The 23493-nt window shown below is 38.2% G+C and overlaps 2 protein-coding genes across 4 annotated transcripts in view; one reads left to right on the plus strand and one right to left on the minus strand.

Annotated features, from left to right (window-relative positions):
- The window catches only part of LOC108383271 (ST18 C2H2C-type zinc finger transcription factor), a 110334-nt gene that overhangs the window by 81538 nt on the left and 5303 nt on the right, over nt 1–23493 (minus strand). For all 3 annotated transcript variants that reach the window (XM_017639675.3, XM_036990794.2, XM_036990793.2), the window contains exons 2-3: nt 22598–22652; nt 19039–19069 (exon numbers count right to left, since the gene is read on the minus strand). In XM_017639675.3, coding sequence (XP_017495164.3) covers nt 19039–19069; nt 22598–22652 — 86 coding nt within the window. The remainder of the gene's footprint in view (nt 1–19038; nt 19070–22597; nt 22653–23493) is intronic.
- LOC108383272 (ATP synthase subunit ATP5MPL, mitochondrial-like) lies at nt 7468–7676 on the plus strand. Its single transcript, XM_017639677.2, has one exon. The coding sequence runs from the start codon at nt 7494–7496 to the stop codon at nt 7674–7676; it is 183 nt and encodes a 60-aa protein (XP_017495166.1). The 5' UTR covers nt 7468–7493.

A 23493-nucleotide genomic window follows, 5' to 3' on the forward strand; every position in this document is an offset into this window, starting at 1 on the left:
GTTTGAAATAGCATAAAAGTGAGTTAAGTTAGACTGTTAGATAGTAAAGAAATTTCCCTTGAGTTTTTGGTAACCATGAATCTAAATCCTGCAACAGTAATAAGTACATACCTATTGATAATCACCCTAAATGTAAATGGACTGAATGCACCAATCAAAACACAGAGTTAGAGAATGGATAAAAAAACAAGACCCATCTATATGCTGCCTACAAGAGACTCACTTCAAACCCAAAGACATACACAGACTAAAAGTGAAGGGATGGAAAAAGATATTTCATGTAAATAATAGGGAGAAAAAAAGCGGGAGTTGCAGTACTTCTATCAGACAAAATAGACTTCAAAACAAAGAAAGTAACTAGAGACAAAGAAGGATATTACATAATTATAAAGGTGTCAGTCCAAAAAGAGGATATAATCATTATAAATAACTATGCACCCAAGACAGAAGCACCTACATATGTGAAACAAACACTAACAGAATCAAAGGTGGAAAGAGAATGCAGTGCATTCATTTTTGGAGATTTTGACACACCACTCAAAACAAAGAATAGATCAATCAGACAGAAAATAAGTATGGAGAGAGAGGCACTGAACAACACACTGGAAGAGATGGACCTAACAGACATCTACAGAACACTCCACCCACAAGCAGCAGGATATACATTCTTCTCAAGTGCACATGGAACATTTTCCAGAATAGATCACATACTAGGAAACAAAAAGAGTTTCAGTAAATTCAGAAGGATTGAAATTCTACCAACCAGCTTCTCAGACCACAAAGGTATGAGACTAGAAATAAATTATGCAAAGATAACAAAAAAGCCACCAAACACATGGAGGCTTAACAACATGCTCCTAAATAATCAATGGATCAAAGACCAAATAAAAGCAGAAATCAAGCAATATATGGAGACAAATGAAAATAGCAGCACAACACCCCAAAATGTGTGGGATGCAGCAAAGGTGGTTCTAAGAGGGAAATATGTTGTAATACAGGCCTACCTCAAGAAAGAACAATACCAAATGAATAATCTAAACTCATAATTAATGAAACTAGAAAAGAACAAATAAGGCCCACAATTGGTACAATGAGGAACATAATAAAAATCAGAGTAGAAATAAAATTGAGAATAATAAAACAATAGAAAGAATCAATGAAAGCAGGAGCTGGTTCTTTGAGAAAATAAACAAAATAGATAAACCCCTAGCTAGACTTATCAAGAAAAAAAGAGTCTACACACATAAATAGAATCAGAAATGAGAAAGGAAAAATCACTGTGGATACCACAGAAATACAAAGAATTATTAAAGAATACTATGAAAAATTATTTACTAACAAATTGGATATCCTAGAAGAAATGGACAACTTTCTAGAAAAATACAACCTTCTAAGGCTGACGCTGGGAGAAAAAGAAAATCTGATCAAACCAATTACCAGCAATGAAATTGAATTTGTAATCAAAATCTAAGAACAAATTCCCTGGACCAGAGGGCTTCACAGCTGAATTTTATCAAACATTTAGAGAAGTCATAATACCCATCCTCCTTAAAGTTCTCCAAAAAGTAGAAGAGGAGGGAGTATTTCCCAACTTATCCTATGAGGCCAGCATCACTTTAATACCAAAATCAGGAAAAGACACCACAAAAAAGAAAAAATTACAGACCAACATCCCTGATGAACATAGATACAAAAATAGTCAACAGAATATTGACAAACTGAATTCAAAAATACAGGGATGCAAGAATGGTACAACATTCGAAAATCCATCAACACCGTCCACCACCTCAACAAAAAGAAGGATCAAAATCACATTATAATCTCCACAGATGCTCTAAAAGCATTAGACAAAATTCAACATCCATTCATGATAAAAACTCTCAATGAAATGTGTATAGACGGCAAGTCCCACAACATAATAAAGGCCATATATGACAAACCACAGCCAACATCATACTTAACAGTGAAAAAATTTCAGCTTTTCCTCTAAGATTGGGAACAAAACAAGGATACCCACTCTCCCCATTTTCATTCAACATAGTACTGGAGGTCCTAGCCACAGCAATCAGACAACACAAAGAAATAAAAGGCATCCAGATTGGTAAGGAAAAAGTTAAACTCACTGTTTGCAGATGACATTAAAAACCCTAAAGAATCCACCCCAAAACTACTAAAACTAATAGCTGAATTCAGCAAAATTGCAGGATACAAAATTAATACACAGAAATATGTTGCATTTCTATACACTATGAACTAGCAGAAAGAGAAATCAGGAAAACAATTTCATTCACAATTGCTCAAAAAGAATAAAATACCTAGGAATAAACCTAACCAAGGAGGTGAAAGACCTATACTCTGAAAACTACAAGACACTAATGAGAAAAATTTAAGAAGACACCAATAAATGGAAACACATCCAGTGCTCATGGATAGGAAGAATTAATATTGTCAAAATGGCCATCCTGCCTAAGCTATCTACAGATTCAATGCAATCACTGTCAAAATACCAACAGCATTCTTTAACAAACTAATTGTTCTAAAATTCATATGGAACCACAAAAGACGCCGAATAGCCAAAGCAATCCTGAGAAGGAAGAATAAAGCAGGGATGTTTTGCTCCCCAACTTCAAGCTCTACTACTACAAAGCCACAGTAATCAAAACAATTTGGTACTGGCATAAGAACAGACCCATAGATCAATGGAACAGAATAGAGAGCCCAGATATAAACTCAACCATAGATGATCAATTAATATACAATAAAGGAGCCATGGATATACAATGGGGAAATGACTGCCTCTTCAGCAACTGGTGTTGGCAAAACTGGATAGCAACATGTAAGAGAATGAAACTGGATTACTGTCTAACCCCATACACAAAAGTAAACTCGAAATGGATTAAAGACCTGAATATAAGTCATGAAACCATAAAACTCTTAGAAGAAAACATAGGCAAAAATCTCTTGGACATAAACATGAGCGACTTCTTCATGAACATATCTCCCCGGGCAAGGGAAACAAAAGCAAAAATGAAAAAGTGGGACTACATCAAGCTGAAAAACTTCTGTAGAGCAAAGGACACCATCAGTAGAATAAGAAGGCATCCTACAGTATGGGAGAATATATTCATGAATGACATATTTGATAAGGGGTTAACATCCAAAATATATAAAGAATTCACACACCTCAACACCCAAAAAGCAAATAACCTAATTAAAAATGGGCAGAGGGCCTGGAACAGACACTTCTCCAAAGAAGAAATTCAGATGGCCAACAGGCACATGAAAAGATGCTCCACATTGCTAATCTCCAGGGAAATGCAAATTAAAAGCACAATGAGATATCACCTCACACCAGTTAGGAAAGCCAGTATCCAACAAACAAGAAACAACAAATGCTGGCAAGGATGCAGAGAAAGGGGAACCCTCCTACACTGCTGATGGGAATGTAAATTAGTTCAACCATTATGGAAAGCAATATGGAGGTTCCTCAAAAAACTCAAAATAGAAATACCATTTGGCCCAGGAACTCCACTTCTAGGAATTTAACCAAAGGAAACAAGATCCCAGATTCAAAAAGACATCTGCACCCCTATGTTTATCACTGCACTATTTACAATAGCCAAGATATGGAAGCAACTTAAATGTCCATCAGTAGACAAATGGATAAAGAAGAGGTGGTACATATATATAATGGAATATTATTTAGCCATAAGAAGAAAACAAATCTTACCATTCACAACAACATGGATGAAGCTGAAGGGTATTATGCTCAATGAAATAGGCCAGGCAGTAAAAGACAAGTACCAAGTGATTTCACTCATTTGTGGAGTAAATGAAGCAAAATTGAAGGAACAAAACAGCAGCAGACTCACAGACTCCAAGAAGAGACTAGTGGTTATTAAAGCAAAGAGTGTGAGGAGCAAGGGTGAGGAGGGAGGGAGAAGGGGATTAAAGGGCATGATGATTAGCACACATAATGTGGGGGATCACAGGGAAGGCAGTATAGCACAGAGAAGACAAATCGTGACTCTAGCATCTTACTAAGCTGATGGACAGCGACTGCAGTGGTGTTTGTGGGGGACTTGATAATATGGGTGAAAGTAGTAGCCACAATGTTGCTCATGTGAAACCTTCATAAGATTGTATATCAATGATACATTAATAAAAAATAAACAAGTAAGTCACAGGGATGAAAGTACAGAATAGGGAATATAGTCAATAATATTGTAGTAACTTTGTATGTTGATAGGTACTAACTATTATCATTGCGAACCTTCAGTAATGTATATAATTGTCAAATCACTATGCTATACATGTGAAACTCATATAATACTGTATTTTAACTATACTTGAATAAAAGAAGAGAACCTGAAAAAAATCTAAGACATAGTTGCTGCTGAAGCAGGGGTTGGGAGGTGTCCCTGCCCCACCACCCCTTCCTCCCACTCCTTAGACGGGGTCTAAAACACTGCATGGCTGCCATGCCAGTTCAGCTTTTCCATGAAAAGCATCTTCATATTTTCAAATCACCCCCATGAATGATGGAGAAAGGCTTCATTCATCCTACCACTTAATCAACATCATGTTTTATGTTGTTTGGTGAATATTTGTGTTAGTCTTATGAGGACTGACATCCTGCATGTCTTCTTCCTGACTTATGCCTTATTTGTACTTTATATCTGCAAGTGTAGCACAGAGCCTGAGTCTTTCCTAGAGGTCATAGAATTTACGGTCCCTGAGGCAGGGCTCAGGCACTTCCTGCTGATGGGGAGAAACAAAGCCCTTCCACACACACACTTCTAAGCCAGAAGATACAGTTAACTTCGTCATAAAACTTGGAATTCAAAGTAAACTGTAGTCATTTAGTAATCAGAATAAGAACTTTAAGTGTTAGTGGAGGTTGTTGACTAGAGTGCAGAACCTTATCCAGGCACTGGCAAAATTCCCGTTCAGGTCTCATTCTTTAACGGGAACTTTAGAATAGAGTAACAGTGAATAATACACATATAGCAAAATGTCTGTTCTGAAATTACCTTTGAACAAAAATAATGCAGGTAATTAATATTTGATTCACAATCATGTCAATAAACTCAAGATCATGAAAATTAACTAGACAACGTAGAGGGAAAAAAGGTTTATTGTAGACAATCTTATAAAGAAATTATCCCTATTGTGTACCATGTCTGCACCTATCAAATACCAAGTTCCTATTTATGTTTGTCACGCAGACACATTCTTTATTAATGAAATGATCTCTTTTATTGACAAAGTAAAAATCACTAACTATTGATAGGGTTTGGAGCTTCTTTGTTACTGTGGATCAGTCACTACCAGAAATCCTCAAACCAGGGCCATGTAAGTAAAATCTAGTTAATCTACTAGATCTTTAAATGAAAACAGGACACAAAGTACTAGTCACTACTGTAACAAACAAAGTGCAGGTCTTCTGTTCTCTAGTATGAACATTTTTTTTCTTTTTCTCAAGATGTGCATACATGAGCTCTTTCTAAGGAGCAGGCCCTCAAGGGTTATTGAGATATCAGAGAATGAAGCTCAATATATGTTTAAGAATGTGATGTAAGAATTAAATGTTTTTACACTCAGTAGAGAATTATAACCATATCTTACATATTAGAAACACATACAGTGGCTTCTTTCTGTTTGGAACATAGTTAATTCACTGCTTCTTGATGAAATTTATGTGTGAATAGTGTCATCAGATATTATTTATATTTGTATTATTTTGTAAGGCAAGTCCCATTATTTTTGTTATCTAGAACAGAGTTTATCAATGTTGACCTTTTCATTATTCACTGACTTCTTTTTCCAGCAAATCCTGCTGTGGTTTCTGTTAAAGATACATCTCAATGTTCAAAATAATATTTTTCTCAGTTTCAAGAAGGGTAGGCCTGGTATGATCATCTGGAGTAGAAATTTGCAGAAAAGATAATGTGATAATAAGGAAGGTGGGAGAGAGAGGGAGAGAGCATATGGGATGGAAGGGGCAGGAGGAAGGAAGGCATCTGGAGAGAGGGATGGAAGCTGAGAGGGGTCAGGATCAGAGAGTCAAAGAGAATAAAGATGGTGAGAGCAACCCAAAGAGGGAAGGACTAGGAGACACAGACCGCTGATAGGAGGTAACACCACCCCCACTGAGGGGAGCAAAGCTAAACAGGCACAGATACAAACACTAACTCAGAACTTGATCAAGTAACATGAGTACCATGGGAATTGTTTTGGCATTTAAAATTGCTATGCCAAAAGACTTTTTAAGAGCATGTGGCTGTTTTATGGCTACTACCATAAATGCCTATTTTATTTCTAGACATTTACCTAAGTGCAGATATTTGTTCCATAAAACTAGGTTCCTTTCTTAGTTCTCTGAATTAAAATACTAGACATCTACAGATATACCCAAAAGAATTGTCTGATATTTGGAATAATTCCATTTATCCTTCTCAACCTCACCATATCACATTATGAGTCATTTCACAGACTTGCTGCCATGCTGGAATAATATTTGAAAGGAGGATCAAGAATTAAAATAGTGAACTAAGTACTGAATTAGTAGGAATCACCTACTTCCATATATTATTTCAACCATGTGCATATAAATGTATGTGCAATCTCTATATGAGTATGCATAAGTATGGAATATTATTTAGCCATAAGAAGAAAACAAATCTATTTTGTGCACACACAAAAATCTGTGAAATGCTTTAGCAGCTAAGTATCCTACTGAACCAGAAATTACTTGCTTTAAAGGCTGCCCCTCATTTAGAAAGACTTGACCAAACATGAAGCCCACAAGCTCCACCTGTCACTTCCTGCAACTCAACCCCTTCTCTGCATATCTGCATATCCATGCCTTCCTGCGCATCCACCTCCAACAGCCTCTGAGGAACCACCCTCCTGGCCCACCTCTGTCCGCAGACCCTGCTATGTCAGACAGGTTTGCTCCTTTTGTGGTTCTGCCATCTTCCAGCCCGGCAGGCTGGCCACCTCTGTGGGCCATTCAAATGATCCCCTATATTTCCATTCACCAGTGGGGGTGGGAGTGAGTGAATATTTTGCCAGTGACTGCATCCTAATTTAATATTCCATCATGTAACCCTTTTTAAAAATTCACATTCTTGCTCAGAATATTACACAAACGTGCTTCCCAGACAACTCCAAAGCAACTGGGAACCCAGTTTTGAGCCAGAGTTCACTCGTGTAGACAATATGAGAGCTGCGCCTGCCCATATCCTATAAAACTGGGTGGTGTATGCACAGCTCCTGACACACAGGCAGTGTCACACCGTGAAGGGACTCTGGATTCTCATTCTGCCATCCTATCTACACTTTCTGGATGCACTTCTGGGAGCTATCCTGTAAATCACTGTTTATAAGGATGTTTCCATGGGTAACAGGGATGACGAGGTTAAAAACCTGCCTGCAGAGTCATTGGCCATGTGGGTTGGGGCGTCTTGAGCTGTTGGTCAGTCACTGTGATGCTTCAAAGCCTTATTAAAAATGTTTGGATCCCCATGAAGCCCTACTATACCCAGGTTTACCAGGAGATTTGGGTAGGAATGGGTTTGATAAGCTTCATCATCTATAAAATCAGGAGTGCTGATAAAAGAAGCAAAGCTTTGAAAGCTTTGAGTCCTGTGCTTGCTCATGGTCATCATTAACCAGACCTACTTGGAGAATGCATCAGATGGGACGTCATTCTGGCCAAAAATCTCAGCAGGCTGCTAGATGGGGGCACAGGAGGCTGCCATGCATGGGCAGAAGTGCTGCTCCCTTTGTGGCATGAATAAACACGCCTGTGAGACACTCAAAAAAAAACCTGCCTGCAGGCTTGGTCCATGGTGTTGTCTAAAATGGTCCTGCATCAGTTTTAGATATGGAAATAAACTCAACATCAAAGCATAACATTAAAGCACAAAATCATAAAAATCAAAGACATTTGGATCCTACAGTATAAGCTTTCTTTTGATACATGAATTTGTATTGCTTTTGAAGGTATGGGGCTATCCCGTGATGAATGCGCAAGTGCAAGGGGGTTTGAAGTAATGGAGGGGGTGGGCCTTCACACACTCTCAGGGACAATCTCTGTTCCTATCTCCCATTCGTCTGTGATCCCCCAGTTACCCAAACCCACAGTAGACCAAGAATCAAGTTTTCCATTCAATCTGAGAATCAGACCACAGGAAGAGTCTTCCATTCAATCCAATTTAACTCACTCTTAAGGAGTGCCTGCTTTCTGCCTTAGGAGTTTCCTGGGGGATACACCCTCATCCTTCCAACATCAGGCCCTATTTGAAATGTTGGGGGTATTATCAATGAAATAAGGATAATTCCTGCTTTAAGAACACTCACATTGTCATGAGACAGGGAAGAGGAATAGAGAAAGCTAAGGGGTGGGGGCTTGGCAATTTTAAGGCCCAGGTCAGGGAACACCTTGCTGACAAGAAGGCCTTTGAGTAAAGACCTGAAGCAAGTGAGGATACATACAGCCTCACAGGGAACAGCATTCCAGGCAAAGGGAAGAACATGAAAAGGCCTGAGGCAATGGCAGGTCTGACCGAGGAAGGAACCCCAGGTACTCAGGGGACTACAGAGAGGTTGGAGAGACTAGGCCAGAGTAAGGATTTTGCCTTTTTCTTTGAAAAAAGACAAACCCAATGGAGAAGAGGTGTGACGTGCTCCTGAGGGAGGGCAGGAACACGGGACAAGCATCATGATTTATTCTTCCTGCCTATGATGAAAATGCCAAGATATGAATAGTATAGTAAGAGCAGGAGGGACTTCATCTTAAGGTTAAGATTTCATTTTAAAATCCAACGAGTTAGAAGGTAAGAGTTAGAAGGTAAGCAGTCCTAAATGACATGTCCCCACTGCTTGAGGGTCACCACTATGTGGGAGAAGAGCAGGGTCAAGAAATTCCTTGTGTTAAGTTTATCTTACAGATTATCTAGAGGACAGACTATGGATGGTGACATAATGTCTCTCTCAATGGAAATAGACATCATGAGACCACAAGTCAAACCTGCACCCCCCCACCCCACCTTTTGCCCTAATCCTTGACATCCTTAAAAGACAAAATGCTACCCCTCTAAGCACATCTCCTCTCTGAGGTTGCCTGCACTCCCCTTTCTTCAAGTGTGTACTCGGCCTTTAGTAAAGCCTCACTGCTTAACTTCCTGTGTTTTGTCTCTGCCCCCCTCTAGTGGGAAGCATCTTTGTTACTTCACTATTTCATTCAATTTTCTAGACTTAAGCACAAGTCTTCACTCTCTCTGTCCTACTTCAGGCAAGTAGGGAAGAGCAACTGAGATCTCTGATTTGGGCTTGCAAGTTCCTTTCACCTGGTGACCTGGACAGGACTGCAGCTGTACGATCATGTTCTTTAGTAACCTGCCTTTGTCTTTAGGAAGTTCTCAAAACATAATCTCACCCCATTCAGTGCTCTGTGCCTCCCCCAAATCCTGGGGTGGTAGGGGCTTAGCTCCCATGCTGTGCAGATTCACAAGGACACTGGACATCAGGTGGCCCTGGCTTTGGAGCTGGCAAGGGATCTGCCCTATGCCGAGCGGGAGTTCGGTGAGCTTCCCTCTCCCCCCTCTGCTCTTGCTCTCGGGTGCCTGCACAGCTGCTGACATGTGCTACTACTCTCACTTTGATGAATTCCTTCCTTACCTACACTTGTCCTACCTGTTTGAGAATTCTTTCTCTTCAGAGTCAAGAACCCTCTCCCAGGCTGAGGTCTCACCAAAAGCACAGGGAGATTGGGTTGTCTGACCATTTTCGTACTCATTTTAACAAGATCATTCTGTCTGCCTTGTGGAGTGAATCCTAAGTGGTGAAGGACAGTGGCAGGGGAGCCGTGAGGGGGTGCCTGCAATAATTCAGGAAAGCAATGATGGTTTGGGAGCCTCAGGGTAGCATGGAGGTGGTGAGAAATGGTCAGATTGTGGATTTATCCTGAAATTTGAGCCATAAGAATATTCAAAGAAATTGCATATAGGGATGAAGAGAGGAGCGAAGGATGACTGCTAAGCTTTTGTACCTTGCTATAGACTAATGTGGGGAGGCTGTGGGTATGTCCAACGTACAGAAGACTATGGTCTCAATTTTGGCTATATTAAGTGTGAGCTACCCACTAGGGATCTATTTGGAAATGTTGACCACACAGTTGGAGGTATGAGTTTGATGTTTAGGGAAGAGAGGATTTATTTAGATGTAAATGTCATGAAAGTCTGAGTGAGATCACCAAGGTATCACCAGCATAAAGGACTGAGGTGGCACCTTGGGAAGAGCAATGTCCAATGTTTAGAGATTGCGGTGTTGATGGTGAACTAGCAATAAGAACTAAGAAGATACAGAGAGGTAGGAGAAAAGCAGCGAGTGTGTGGGGTCAGAAAGCCAACTTTCTTTAAAAATAACCATGGGAGAATAAACTGCTGGTCCTTCCTCCAAGGGACCCAGAGCTTAGTGACCTACAGGACAGACTGCAAGCTTTTCTGCTACAGGGCAGAACTGTCAGCTTCCACCTACTGAAAAGGGTCTTTAGAGGCTCTGGAGCAATTATCAGCACTTTGAGGAGTCCAGGAGTCTAAATTCTCTCTATTCTCACAGAGGCAACCTGGAAGAACAGAGTCTACTCTGTAAATTCCACATGAGGGAAAGGTGGAAAGCATGTCCCCAGGGGCAGTGCAATCATTTCCCCCCACTAGTTTCACCCCTACCCTGATTTGAAACAAATCCTAGAGACCATTCCCCACCGCACCTTGGAAAGCCTCGCCCACAGATGGGACTGTGTTCCCATGCCTTGGGCTGAGAAGCACTGTGAGACAATCCCTGTTCTAAGGCTATTCTCCCTTATCTACTGTCTGGCACCTGGTTGACCCAGCCTTGGCTTTCTTCTAAGTGTTCTCTCATGTCTGGCAGTGGCTCTACTTTACAGCCTTGTGGCATCAGGCCACTCCTGTCCACGGACTCATTTGGCTGATCGATTGGTACAGGCAACTCAGAAATGGGTTATTTCTGATAAACATATGTATTTATATTCCTGTTTTGTTTTCTTTCTGACTGAAAATGACCAAATGAGACCAAGGGAGAATTAACAGAATTAAAAGCATCTTACTTTTATGTTTGATACCATGATAAAATATACTTATAGAGGAAGACTCTATTGACAGAAGAAAAATGAATCACAAATGACTATGGCTAGAACAGGCTGTTTTGTAGTCCAGGTGCACGCTAAACAGTCTTGATTTTAAAGGGACAGAACTAGGAAAGAACCTAAGAATTTGGAAACAAGGAAATTGCAGTCACTATATAAAGCTAGTTAAAGAAAATCAACATATTAAATAGAAATTCATTTACAATAAGTTACTATCTACATTATTTTTTCTCAAAACATTGGTAGACAATGTAATAGAAAATATTTCTCAACTAACATCATGTACCAGGGATACAACAGTGGTGAATAAGATAGATTTCTTGTTCTTAAAAAATTGACAGTGTATCAAAAAGGCAAAATTATATATGGCTAACTGAAGTGTTTTTGTTTTTGTTTTTAACAGTTGTTTCTTTTTTTAAGGTCTCTCCAACCAAACTGCGAAGTTGATATCAGGGAATCTGCTTTCTTTTGAATGGGTGGACAGATAAATGAATGAATAATAAAATAGCTATGATTCAAAGTAACAAGTGATTTAAAACAGACAAGAAAAGAAGTTCTTTGGTACACAGTGGAAAAAAGTATTAGTCAGTCTGGGAGTTCATGGGGACCATTCACAGGAGAGAGAACATTAGTCATCAGCCTTAGAGGATGAGTACAAATCCTATATGAGAAAAATGAAAGCATTTTGCAGGGATAGACTGCACCAGAGTTGAGGTTGAAGGAGAATTATATAAAAAGAAAAATAAGAAGTAGTGTTGGGCATTGGATTCCCTATAGAGAACGCAATGATGGTAACACTGGAAGAGCAAAGTGCAGAGGTGGGGGATCAGAAAAAAGTGCTTTCCCCTTGAAGAAGAAAATGAGCAATGAGAGATTACATAAGGAAAAAACCCCAAGAGGAAAGGCAGTTAAGGAGAGGTTCACAGGCAAAGATGAACCCAGAAGGTATGTCTGAATATAGCAAGAGGTTAAATTTAGCTGTGTTTTGAGATGGGGGAGCAGTTGTGGATGCAGAGGCCAGCACTAAAAGCGCTACACAGCAAAATGCTTCATTAGTTAAGGAGGCAGCAAGACTTGACATTTTAGCACTTCAAGATCACACAGCTCTTCTGATGGAATGTCCAAAACACACAGCTGCTATTGCCCCATTGTTCTTTAGGTGGACCAGTCAAATTCGAAGTGAAAATTTGCATTATGAGGAAAGAGTGAAAACTAAAGCATACCATGTTTGGTTGTAGGGAGTTGATTTTTCAACTCACCACAATACCTAGTATACACAGTTTCATTCATTTCGGTTTGCACTTTAAGCAGGAAAAATATTGCAAGATGTGAGAAACATTGTTTGCAAACATACAAGGTAATTGAAATGTGACTTCATGTGGTTATAGTTTACTTCAAAGATAACAGCAAGAAATGAAGAGCTCTGCCTGATGATTAAAGTTACTACATTCCTTTAAGGAGGATTGAGGAGAAACGCAAAATAGTATTAAATAACTTTGTAATGCTCAAGGGCACATTATGGTGACAAGATACTGCCCAAAGGAACAAATACACTGGGAAGTGTCCGGGCAAATGGGGAGGAACCTCAGCATACTGGTTACCAATGTGTCAGAGTGGTACCACTGTCATGTGACATAAGGAAATTGAAAGAGATTTTGGATTTTGTTTGATGTAATTATTTGTTTGAATAATTTAATACTCTGAGAACACACTCTAGATGACTACAGAGTCTTCTATGGAAGCATGTAAAATTGTGTTTAAAAAGCTCCCTTACATAAATTCTCTTCCCTTCCTGATGATATGTGAAAAATATTTAAGGAAGATTTAGCTGATTTCAAATACTCCCAAAAGGTCAAAACAAAGACTCAAAAATGACCAAAGTTTGTGCTTTGGGCTGCACTACCATTACAATTGTTTGTTCAGTAATTTGCTATTCTTCATCAAAGGGAAATGCAAAAAAGTCATTAACATTAACTCATGGACTCATAGACCAAGAAAATTCTGAAGAATCCAGACACTTGACTTATCTGCTAACCCACATGACTGAAAATTAGCAATGGAGAGAGAAATTTTCCAAGTAAGTACTGAAGTGTAAGCCATTGCTTCTCAACCTTTAATATGCATGCTTAAAGATCTTGTTATGGAGCAGGATCCGTGGTCTGGGTGGGCCTGAGAGTATGCATTTCTAGTAAGCACTAGAGGGCACAGACTGTGCTGACACTCTGAGTAGCCAGGCTCCAGGGTGACGCTTTATACCAGCTGGAAGTGATCTCTCCCTCTGAATGCTGCTAGCACTTTGCTCATAACACCCACAGTGACGTTATTACATAATTCCCTGGGTTTGTTACATCGATGCCATTAAATCTGCCTCCACCGCAATACCTAGTATACACAGATACAGAAGAAGCATTGAATGAACCCATATCAAAGGAAACATTCATTCCTAATCAAGAGTGGCAAATTTTGCTGTGTAAAAAGATTTATGTTACAAGAAAGAAAAGCTAAATGGATGGAAAAATTATCTCTGTGGGTGAGCTCTGCAAATTGAAAATCCACAGCAAAGTAAACCTTTGCATGTAGCCTGCAGTGGTTGACATTTTGTGACAGTTTTAGAAAATGTCTGATTTCTGGAGATGTTAATGCCTTAGATTTCTATAACCCGTTTGTTGACATAGGCCACTATCTTTGTGATAATATTTGAACATAGAAAAAAAAGGTAAAGAAAATAAAGCACAGTTTTTTGTTATTTTTTCTGAGAAACTGCACCAGATATTTATTTATTTATAAGCCCAATAGTATTTTTCTAAAACGCAGACAAAATAATTTATAATAGAACATACACAGTCAAGTTGGGGAGTGGCCCATTCCATGTAATCATTATGCATACATAGTGTGTGCACATTGGAAAACACATAGCCATTTAGTCTCCAAGTCAACATACTATGAAGGGGCAGAACCCCAGAGGTGGCCTGTTTATAAATGCCTGTCACTGGCCTCAGGTGGACAGTAAGTGACACATACCTCCCACATGGCAAAATCAGTCCTCATGAAGTAAAAGGCACTCGAGAGAGGGAAAGACAAACAGAAGGGACATATTTGTAATATCTCCAGATACCTTAACATGGACTTAAAATCACATAACCAATCCAGGGGAGAAAATATAAAAGGAAAGGACAGTGACCCCTTTATAAGTGACAGTGAACAAAGATGTGCTAGGATTAATTTATAGGTCTGATATATGTCAACATGATTTATTAATTCCCTGATAAAGTTTAGATTAACAATTCCCCAAAACACAGCAAAATGGATGCTGATGCTTCAGCAGGCCAATCAGATGGAACGTGTGCCTGTGGTGGGTGTGGACAGCCAGGCACTGGGCGTGCATGGCCCGGGGCCTATACAAAGTCTCTTCTGTGAACCAAAAAATGCTCTAAAAAGTCAAGTCTGTTTTTTTAAAATAGGAATGCAAGGGTCTGCGGTAATGGAGGACAGCCCAGGGGCTGCGGTGGCCCACAAGACTTGGATTACACGCAGACCTCAGTTCTCCTCTGGAACAGTCACTTTTTAGTCAAAGACCAGGTATAAAGCACTTAACTCCCTAGAACTTGGTTCATGGGGTGACTGTGGATAAAGCTGCATGTCCTGACTACCCTGAGGCATTGTTGTATGGCTCCAATTAGACACTGCAACCTACTTGCAAGACACCTGTTGGAGGCCACTCAAAGTTACATGCTGTGACAGGCTATGCACATGTGTGAATGTGTGATAAGGACACAGACAATGGCTTTTTCTTGTTAAACACCTACCCTAGTAAGAAAAGAACAGTAAACAAAATAATCACTCTGGGATGATTAAATCATCTCATGCCTCAAAGTTGCATGTTCAACACGAGATGTGGAGGAGGAGGATGGAGCGGAGGGGTGCACAGTGACCCCTCGGATACCCCCAGGTGGGTGCTTCTCTGCTTCTAAATTCTTTAAATCCTGGTTATCACCTTCTTCAGTTATGTGTCTCACTTCCCCCAGCAAACGGCTTAGAGGAAGATGAGTTTCCTATAAGGTGTTAGGCATCTTAGATTCCGATTTATAGCTTTGGCCATAATATTCAGAAAGACACATTGCTGACATGAATATAGTATGTTATTAAATATCCAAAACCTGAACTGAGCCCTGCATGTGGAAATCATAGCAGTGAAAAGGAAGAAGAGGATTTCTCTTTTCTTTTATCCAACCTTATGATTGGCACTATTATTTCCTTTAACCTGGATGATAGATTTATGAAACACTTAATTTAGAAAAGAGTTTCTGTTCATTATATTTCTTTTAGTTGTCACCTCCAGAAATCTCTCTGCAACAGAGGTGCAATAAAATCATGACTATTAAAGGAAACTTTACTTATAAAAAAAAAAAAGAACCTGGAAAGAAAACTATTAAGTAAAATGTTTAACTGATATAAAGACTGTAGAAAAGGAAATTAGGTACAAGAAAAAAGAAAATGCCATTTAAATCTGTAAGTCAAAAAATATTTTCACATGTCAATTATATGTTATTATTAAATTATAGCTTGTTGATTACTGAGCTCAAAAAAATTTAACATTTCAAAACTTAAAAGACAATTTTAAATAAGGTTTTAAGTGGAGGAATAAATTATAGAAAATAAAGTAAAAAGAGACAACTAAATAAAAATTTTCATTACAAACTTAAGCTAACAAATTGGTAAGCAGCAATAAGACCATGAAAGGACAGTGGGATTTGACTCTAATATATTTAAGAATCTTGAATTCATTTATGTCTCTAAGTATTCACATAGAAAAGCCATTTCAGAGGCTAGAATATATCTTCGTAATTAGAGGGAAGGGGCTGCATTGGTGTAAAACACTTTGCCAATGCATGAGACAATTACCAGTATTAGTAGGAGCAATAGCATGAGGATCAGATTAAGGATAATAGAAATAAAAAAAAGAGCAGAGATAATACAATAGTCATGATTTAGAAAGACACAGGAAAGCCTTCTCGACACCACCTGTAACCTGGATTGTATTGGAGGAAAGACTGGAAATGCTAATAAGGAATATGATTAAAGGTGGGCCTGTGGTTATAAATTGCTTTTTTAATGGTGATGATAGTAGCTGACATAGAGTATAATAAGAAGATGAGAATGTCAGTATCAATTTTTATTAGTGTCATGAACAATATACAGTATATTTAAATTAGCTTCATTTGTATTAGTATTTTTGTAATAGCTCTTGAAGCAATAACATGTCCAATGCATTCTAAAAAGAAGAACTAAATAAAGTTGCCAATGCTTTCTACAAAATAGCCATAACTTCTGCACTGTGGAAAATATGCTATATTTCCTAAGAGACTCAGAATTTCAGAGCACAACAATCTGAGGAATAAAGTGGAGAAGCAATTGTAGCAAATGGATAAAGGTGTACAAAATTAAAAGACACCAAAAATATAACCTTCCATATAATGCAGAACTTTTTTTCAAGATTTATATAAAATGATAATTAGGGTCTATATCTGGGATAACTTAAACCATTTAAGAAACAACTTGGGATCTGTTTAGCCCAAGCATAATGGTTCTGTTGAAAATAAGTAATTACAAAATTAACAATAATCATATGGTAATTTTTATAAACTGGTTCTTATTATAGAAAAACAGGTGAATTAGTTTTGTATATGAATTTTCCCAGCAATTATCCCTGGCTTTCTGAGTTGGTCTAATGGCAAATTAGGTAAAATTGAATATCTCATAAAAAGTAATTTTTAGAGAATTAGGAGAATAGGAAATATTATTTTTAATTAAAATATATTCCTTGTTTGACAGAAAACTAGGCTGTTAAAAAATAAACTATAAAAGTTAAAGTGTAGAATTTTAAAAATCCAGCTGCTAAGGACATGAACAATGAACTTCTTAAAAAAATATTTATGTTCTAGACACTATTGATTATATATGAGAGAAAACATAGATTGGTAGCTGAGAAGCTGACCTCTGAGTCAGAAGTCTGGATTGTTTACTAGTTGTATAGTCCTGAGCTATTTATATAAATTATTTTCACTTTCTTCACCTGAAAATTGGAAATATCATGATTTCTAACTTAAAAGGTTATTGTGAGGATTAGAGACAATAAAGTGATAAAGAATGGTCAAGAGTGTGTGGTACACAATAAGACCTCAATAAGTATTAGTTTTATTAGAATGATTAATGCTAATAAGGTTCTTAAATAGTAATTTCTATTTCTCAGAAAGGTTACATTAAACTTTTTTTCCACCCACAGAATTGCTTCTCCTTGCTAATTCCTTCCTTTTCTCTATGAATTATGCATTTCTCGTTTGGTTGAAGCACACACTTATTCAAAATTCTTTTCTTTTTCAAGTTATTTTGCAGGACACATACCTTTAAGGCCCTTTACCCACCTCTGAATGTTTTTGCTTCCCTAACAAGACTCCAGCTGAACAGGTGTCCCATCAGGTGAGACCACCATGAGTTCCTGGGCCTCCTGTCTCTGCAGCAGACCACTAGGAAACCCTTGCCTGGTATGGCAAACCTCCCATGCACTTTGAGCCCTTTATCATTTTAAACTTTTGATCATTCTACAGGGGACATAACGTCTCCAAACAGGATAGGAATGTTAAATGAAGGCAGATGTAAAAAGCAAGAATTTAAATGAGCCAGAAAATTTGGTCATTTAATCCTGTCCTAATGTGTAGATGTACTACAGGTTCTGCTCTATATCAAAGTAGTTAAACTGCTCAATGATGAAACTGACAATGTAGGCAGGACAACAGATTCCCTACTAACAAATTTCCACAAACAGCATCAGCTTGAAAGCTTATCCTCAGTTTTGATAGATGAATGTTCCACTAACAGGTGAACCAAAATGGTGACAAAATGAATCATGACACATGGAAATAACTAAGATAGCCCTTACTTCAGGAAACCACAGAACACAGTTGCCTTGAAAAATTAACCCTGTAAATTGTTAATTCCTACATTATAAATTTCAAGTGTTTCAGATGTTCTTACACGTACTCCAATTTTTAAACATTTCCCTGATGAGAGAACATGTGTAGACCATTATTTTCAGAAAGGTGAATGAGATAGTGGGTTTGGAAATTCCTGAGTTGGCAATAGCAAACCTAAAGAAGAGACAGGGACTCATCTTGTTCCTGAAACAATTTCTTTCAACAATATCACCAGTGCAGAAAATGTGTCGTTGGCATGTGTTTCTTCTTAAAAATGTACTTAAAAAATACTATACCTTGACAAAGACACTGAAAGAACATCTAACTGGAATTTCTTCTGCAAAACCTACTATAGTGGAATTGTCATAATATTGCCTGAGGTGCATTCACAGTAGCTACAGTGGAAATGCATAGACACACCCAAAACTTATCAGTCACATTATCTTCAAATGTCTCTGTTAAAAAGAAATAATTATGTGGTTTCCTGATACAATTATCTAATTATTTAAAACAAAAAGTGGGAACTTAAGACTTGGGTTATCAGTTAATTGGGCTCATGGGTGACAGCTCAGTTCTTTACTTACCATCAGTGCAAAAACAAACTGCACGCAAAGGGTACACACAGGCAGCACACAGAGAAAAGTGAGGAATTACATTGCAGCAAAATGCTGTTGTGTTCTGTTATCAAAGTATTAGCTTTAATTGTTTTGAATCAATTATCAGTCATTTTTCCCTTTCTCTGCTTTTTTGGTGTATAGGCAGTGTGTGAAATAAGCCCACTGGCATATTCTTCACACTAAAACAGGGATTCTGAGGATTGAAAAATATAAAACATTCTAATAGTCAAAGACAATTCAATCCATATTAGAAAAAGTAATGTGGGGCAAATCTTACTTGAGCTCCTGGAGTAGAGAATCCATTGGCACTGGTGACAAAAGGAGGAAAGAGAAAAGAAAATCAGTTCATAATTTTGAAAACTGTGTGACTGAAACTTTTCACAATCCTGGAGATAAAGGCCAGTAATTGATTAGTACAGACCCCACTGAATTCCCCAAGGGGCAGATCAATCTTCTCTGGTTCTGGTACTTTGGAGATGAGTTATAGAAGACTATGATTGACCCTAAGGTCATGGGTTGGACGTTCTAAATACCTTTCTTTAGAGAGTCACTGAAAAATTACAGGAACATGAAGGACCTGAATCACTTTTTTTTTTTTTTTTTTTTAGGAGAGCAAGTGAGAAGCTTTTATTTAGAGATAAAGTGAGAGAACAGAGCTCCTGGCTCATGCCAGGAAGGGACAAGAGAGTCCCGGGGAGGTGTGTTGTCTGGGGGTTTTATAGGTGGTTGAGAGACAAAAGGCTAGGGATGCACACCTGCTACATGGTCCCAAAATGTTTATCCTTGAAGAGACATTAAGTTTCTTATTAGACGTCCTGGTTATTTACAAGAAAGTGACTGCTCTGATTTCCTCTCAGGATAGCAGCTTCCTGGTCTGGGGGCATATCACTCAAGACTGCCTGCTTTGCTCCCAAGATGGGCTGAGTTATTGTCTGTTAAAGAGTATGTTAAGAAACTTACTTTTTAACTAATTGGGCTTTAAAATGCAATCTTATTTTCAAGATGGAGTCCTTCCTATTTTCTGTTGTTTTGGGCTTGCTTATTAAATTGCCCAGGTTGCAAATCCCTTGTTTAGGGCTGGAGGAAGAAAAGCAGCACCTGGGTAAAGTCAGAAAACTAAACTGGGCCCCCCAGCAGGTCAAAGCAAATCTCACAATGGGTTATCTTGCTTTGTGTTTTCCTGAGGCCCTCACCTACTCTGTCTAAGCCCATGGTCCCTGTCTCATTCCCCCCTCTACAGATGGGAACCCTAGCTGCTGCTAGCGGAAAGGGGGTGACGACTGCTCTGGCTGCTTCATGCTGAGAGGTGATGCAGTAAAGGGTGCAGTTAGGTCTTCATCACTGGTCAGAAGAGTGAACACAAGTTTCTTATGGTTTTAGGTTCTAATTAAAACTACTTAAAATAATAAGGAAAACATCTCTGCATGTTGAAAAGATGTGTGTTTTGATAAGAGAAAGTATAAGGAATGGAAATGAATTTTATTAAGGGTAAAAGAAGGTAACTTTGTTCTAAAGTACACCTGGTTATTTAAAGAGGGAGAACTGTGAATGTAAAAAAAGAAAGTTGTAGAAAGTTTGTGGAAGAATTGATATGGTCATGTTATGTAAAATTAAAGCAAATGAGTCTTGATATCCAGTTCACAGCAAAATTAGAATTTTATTTTCTCTTTGTTAAAAGGACAAAGTTTTCTTAAACTATTAGTCTGCTCTTAATGTTGAAAGATTGCAAAGGGTTTTCTAATAATTATATCAAAGCAGTTTCTCATGCCTAAAATCTCAATAAGTTAAAGGGCACAAATTCCCCTTCTCCTATGACACTACAAAGAATTTAACTACCATTATAGCTCTACCTCAACTGCAAAATACCTCCAATGTACCAATTCTCCATGCAAATAATCACAGATACGAAAGTTTTTTCAAAATCTGGGATGAATATATTTGGGTTACTCCAAAGGCAGAATGCTTAAATCAAAAGGCTCTCCTCTGCTGGTAGCAAAGAAACCATTCTAATAACCATTGCCCAAGCCTAAATATTCACTGATATTTAGGCTGGCTTCTCAAAGACCATTGAATTACTTTTTATATCACTTTTACTATTTCTAGGAAATTTTTCAAAAGAACCCAAGTCCTAAGTTTACATTTTCATTGACACAAACAAAACTGGCGAAGTCTTACCAAATGAGTATGTCCCAAGGTTTTGATCCATAAATATCATATGTATAGGCAGAGGAGGATAAGCTTCAGCCCTATCAATATCTCCATCCGTTTAACAATAAGAAACTTATAGAAAAAATAGCTTTGATTTTCAGACTGAAATGATGGGAACTAAAAAATTCCATGTTTATAAATACCTGCCTACACAAGGAAAGCAGCATATTGAGAATGACAACAGGTGGTTTTAAAGATTACTCATGCTCTGTGAGAAACAGTTGTTACATTTCTAGAACATTTTGGCTCTATTTAGGGTGTATGTGCATGTGCCAAAAGAAATTGGAGTCCAGGAAGAATTGCAAATTAAAAGACCCATGTTTTAAAAGTATGATGGCAGAATGTGCTTTCAGAAGCCAAAACAAGAGATTCATGTAATCCAAATACAGTTCCGAGTGGGCTGATATTTATGGCAGAGGTGAGCTTATCCTAAGTAACAATACAAACTATGTTTCTTAAACTCGTGTTCCACTGAGAATTTTGTTGCACAAAAGTTTAATGTTTGGAAATAGTGCATTCCAAATATGAGGTTATATAATGTGACTGCTTTGAAAATAAACTAAAACTGAAAAATAATAAGGTGTAAAACTTCTGTTTGGGTAAAGTTCCATGCCTTGTACAGTGTTATTCTGCACTGTGGGTATCACAGCTCACAATAACCATGGTTACATTTTAACTGGAAAAAAAAATCAACCTGGGATTTATTAACAATTTTGGGCTCCTGGACTTTACTCAAAGAGGAATTATTTACCTTGACTACATATATAAATATAGCTAAGGAAAACCTTGCCCTTGATCAGCTACCTTCAACTGACTGTAAATCCAAACAGTTGCACGAATGCTTTCTGACTCAGCTCTTCCTCAGCAGGGCTGACATGAGACGAGAGGGGTGGGGAACAGCTATCTGGAGTGTTTTCAGAGGCCATGGTGAACCTACAGTTTTCCATTTAGAATTAAGGGTCACAAAAATATAGCTAATTATAATAAAAGTTATTTTCCTTAAGGGGTATTATTGCCAGTCAATTCTGTTTTCCAGATGTTTAGATCATCAAGGGCCTGTTTATATTTCAATATTACATTACCATCTGTTGGTTACAAAAAGAGAAGGATAACCAGCAAGTCAAACCTTTCAAACATTACTTTGCAGAGCTGCTGTAAATTCCCGGCAGGGACAGTCAAAAAACAAACATCATCGTTTTACTTGAACTCAGTTTAGATTGGGAGCCACTAAACCAGGTAACATAAAAATGAAAACCTGCTTTGGCAGTAAACTACCAATTTGGTCTTTTCCCTTGGCCTTTAAAGGTCACTTCAATAATCTGAAGGTCTCCATGAAGCATTCTTCCCTTGCTGACCCTTATGTTGTTTAGCATGATGTTTAAACCCACTCATGACTGCATTTTGTAAAAATTGGCATCATCCATCATTTGGACTTTCCTGAGTCTTTTAACTACTGGTTCATGATATTTTGCCTCTCAATGCCATGATCCAGTGTCCTAGCTTGATTGAAAAAAAGAAGGCTGAGCAAGTTGTAATCATTCAGACTACACATTAGGGACCGAGCCTTGGAATTCCCATATTTCATGGTGTGGTGGGCACGGTGTCATGTAACCTGCTTGCTAACTCACCCTTGGTTCCTTTAGAGCGAGTACGCAGCGTTTTATCTTCAGCCTCTGCATCCATCTGTAACATGAACACAAAGTCCTGAGGTTATTCCTTTGACATTGGCCAAAATATGAACGCATGTCATTAGAAGTTCTGAAGGTCATGCTGAAAACCAGAGTAGTCTTCCAAGCCCTTAAAGAGCATTCTGACTCTGCAGGGACAGAGCCAAAACTGCCCTCCTACCCTAGAAGTTTGGCAAATATGTGGACAGATGCTGGAACCAGAGCAAACAGTGACAGCAGGGCAGGTGTCCTTGTACCTAAGTGTTCGATTCAAACTCGTCTGGCATTACAGAAAACGAGGATTGTCTGATTCACAGTGGTTGTGAAAGAGGCAAAACCTCAAATGCCAAACTAAAGTTTTCAGACTAATTTTCTGAACCTGGACTCTTTTGCAGGTCTATAGCCTTTCTGAGATATATCTCTTCCTAAGTTAGGAAAAAATAACTCCCTGTGTTAAAAAACAACATGAAGACAAACCCCTGAAATGGTTTCATTTCAAAATATCACTGGAAACTTTGATCATCAACAGTGACATACATTTACTCTCAGAATTCCAGAATAAATGTTGGTCATAGTCATCGAAATATACAAGGAAAATGAACTTTGAGTGTTATGTGCCAATGTCAAATTCCCTAAAACATCATTACTAAATATTTTAAATGTAATCAAATGAAGTACTGATGGATGCAAAGACTTAAAAGCCTGTGGTTTTTGTCACATGGGATAGATGCTGACCTGACTACACTCATGCATTTCACTAGTACCCTCTGATCACCTCTTAGTTTAATTCACTTTTACACATTATCAGAAGGAATTTGTGAATCTAAAGAAGTTATTTTGCTTGCTGAAAATCTGAG

Source organism: Manis javanica, chromosome 2 (assembly GCF_040802235.1).
Source record: "Manis javanica isolate MJ-LG chromosome 2, MJ_LKY, whole genome shotgun sequence".
Classification (NCBI taxonomy): domain Eukaryota; kingdom Metazoa; phylum Chordata; class Mammalia; order Pholidota; family Manidae; genus Manis; species Manis javanica.

Bases quoted from the DNA above. Each gene is read 5' to 3' on its own strand.
- LOC108383272 (XM_017639677.2), top strand. From the start codon at position 7,494: ATGCTTCAAAGCCTTATTAAAAATGTTTGGATCCCCATGAAGCCCTAC.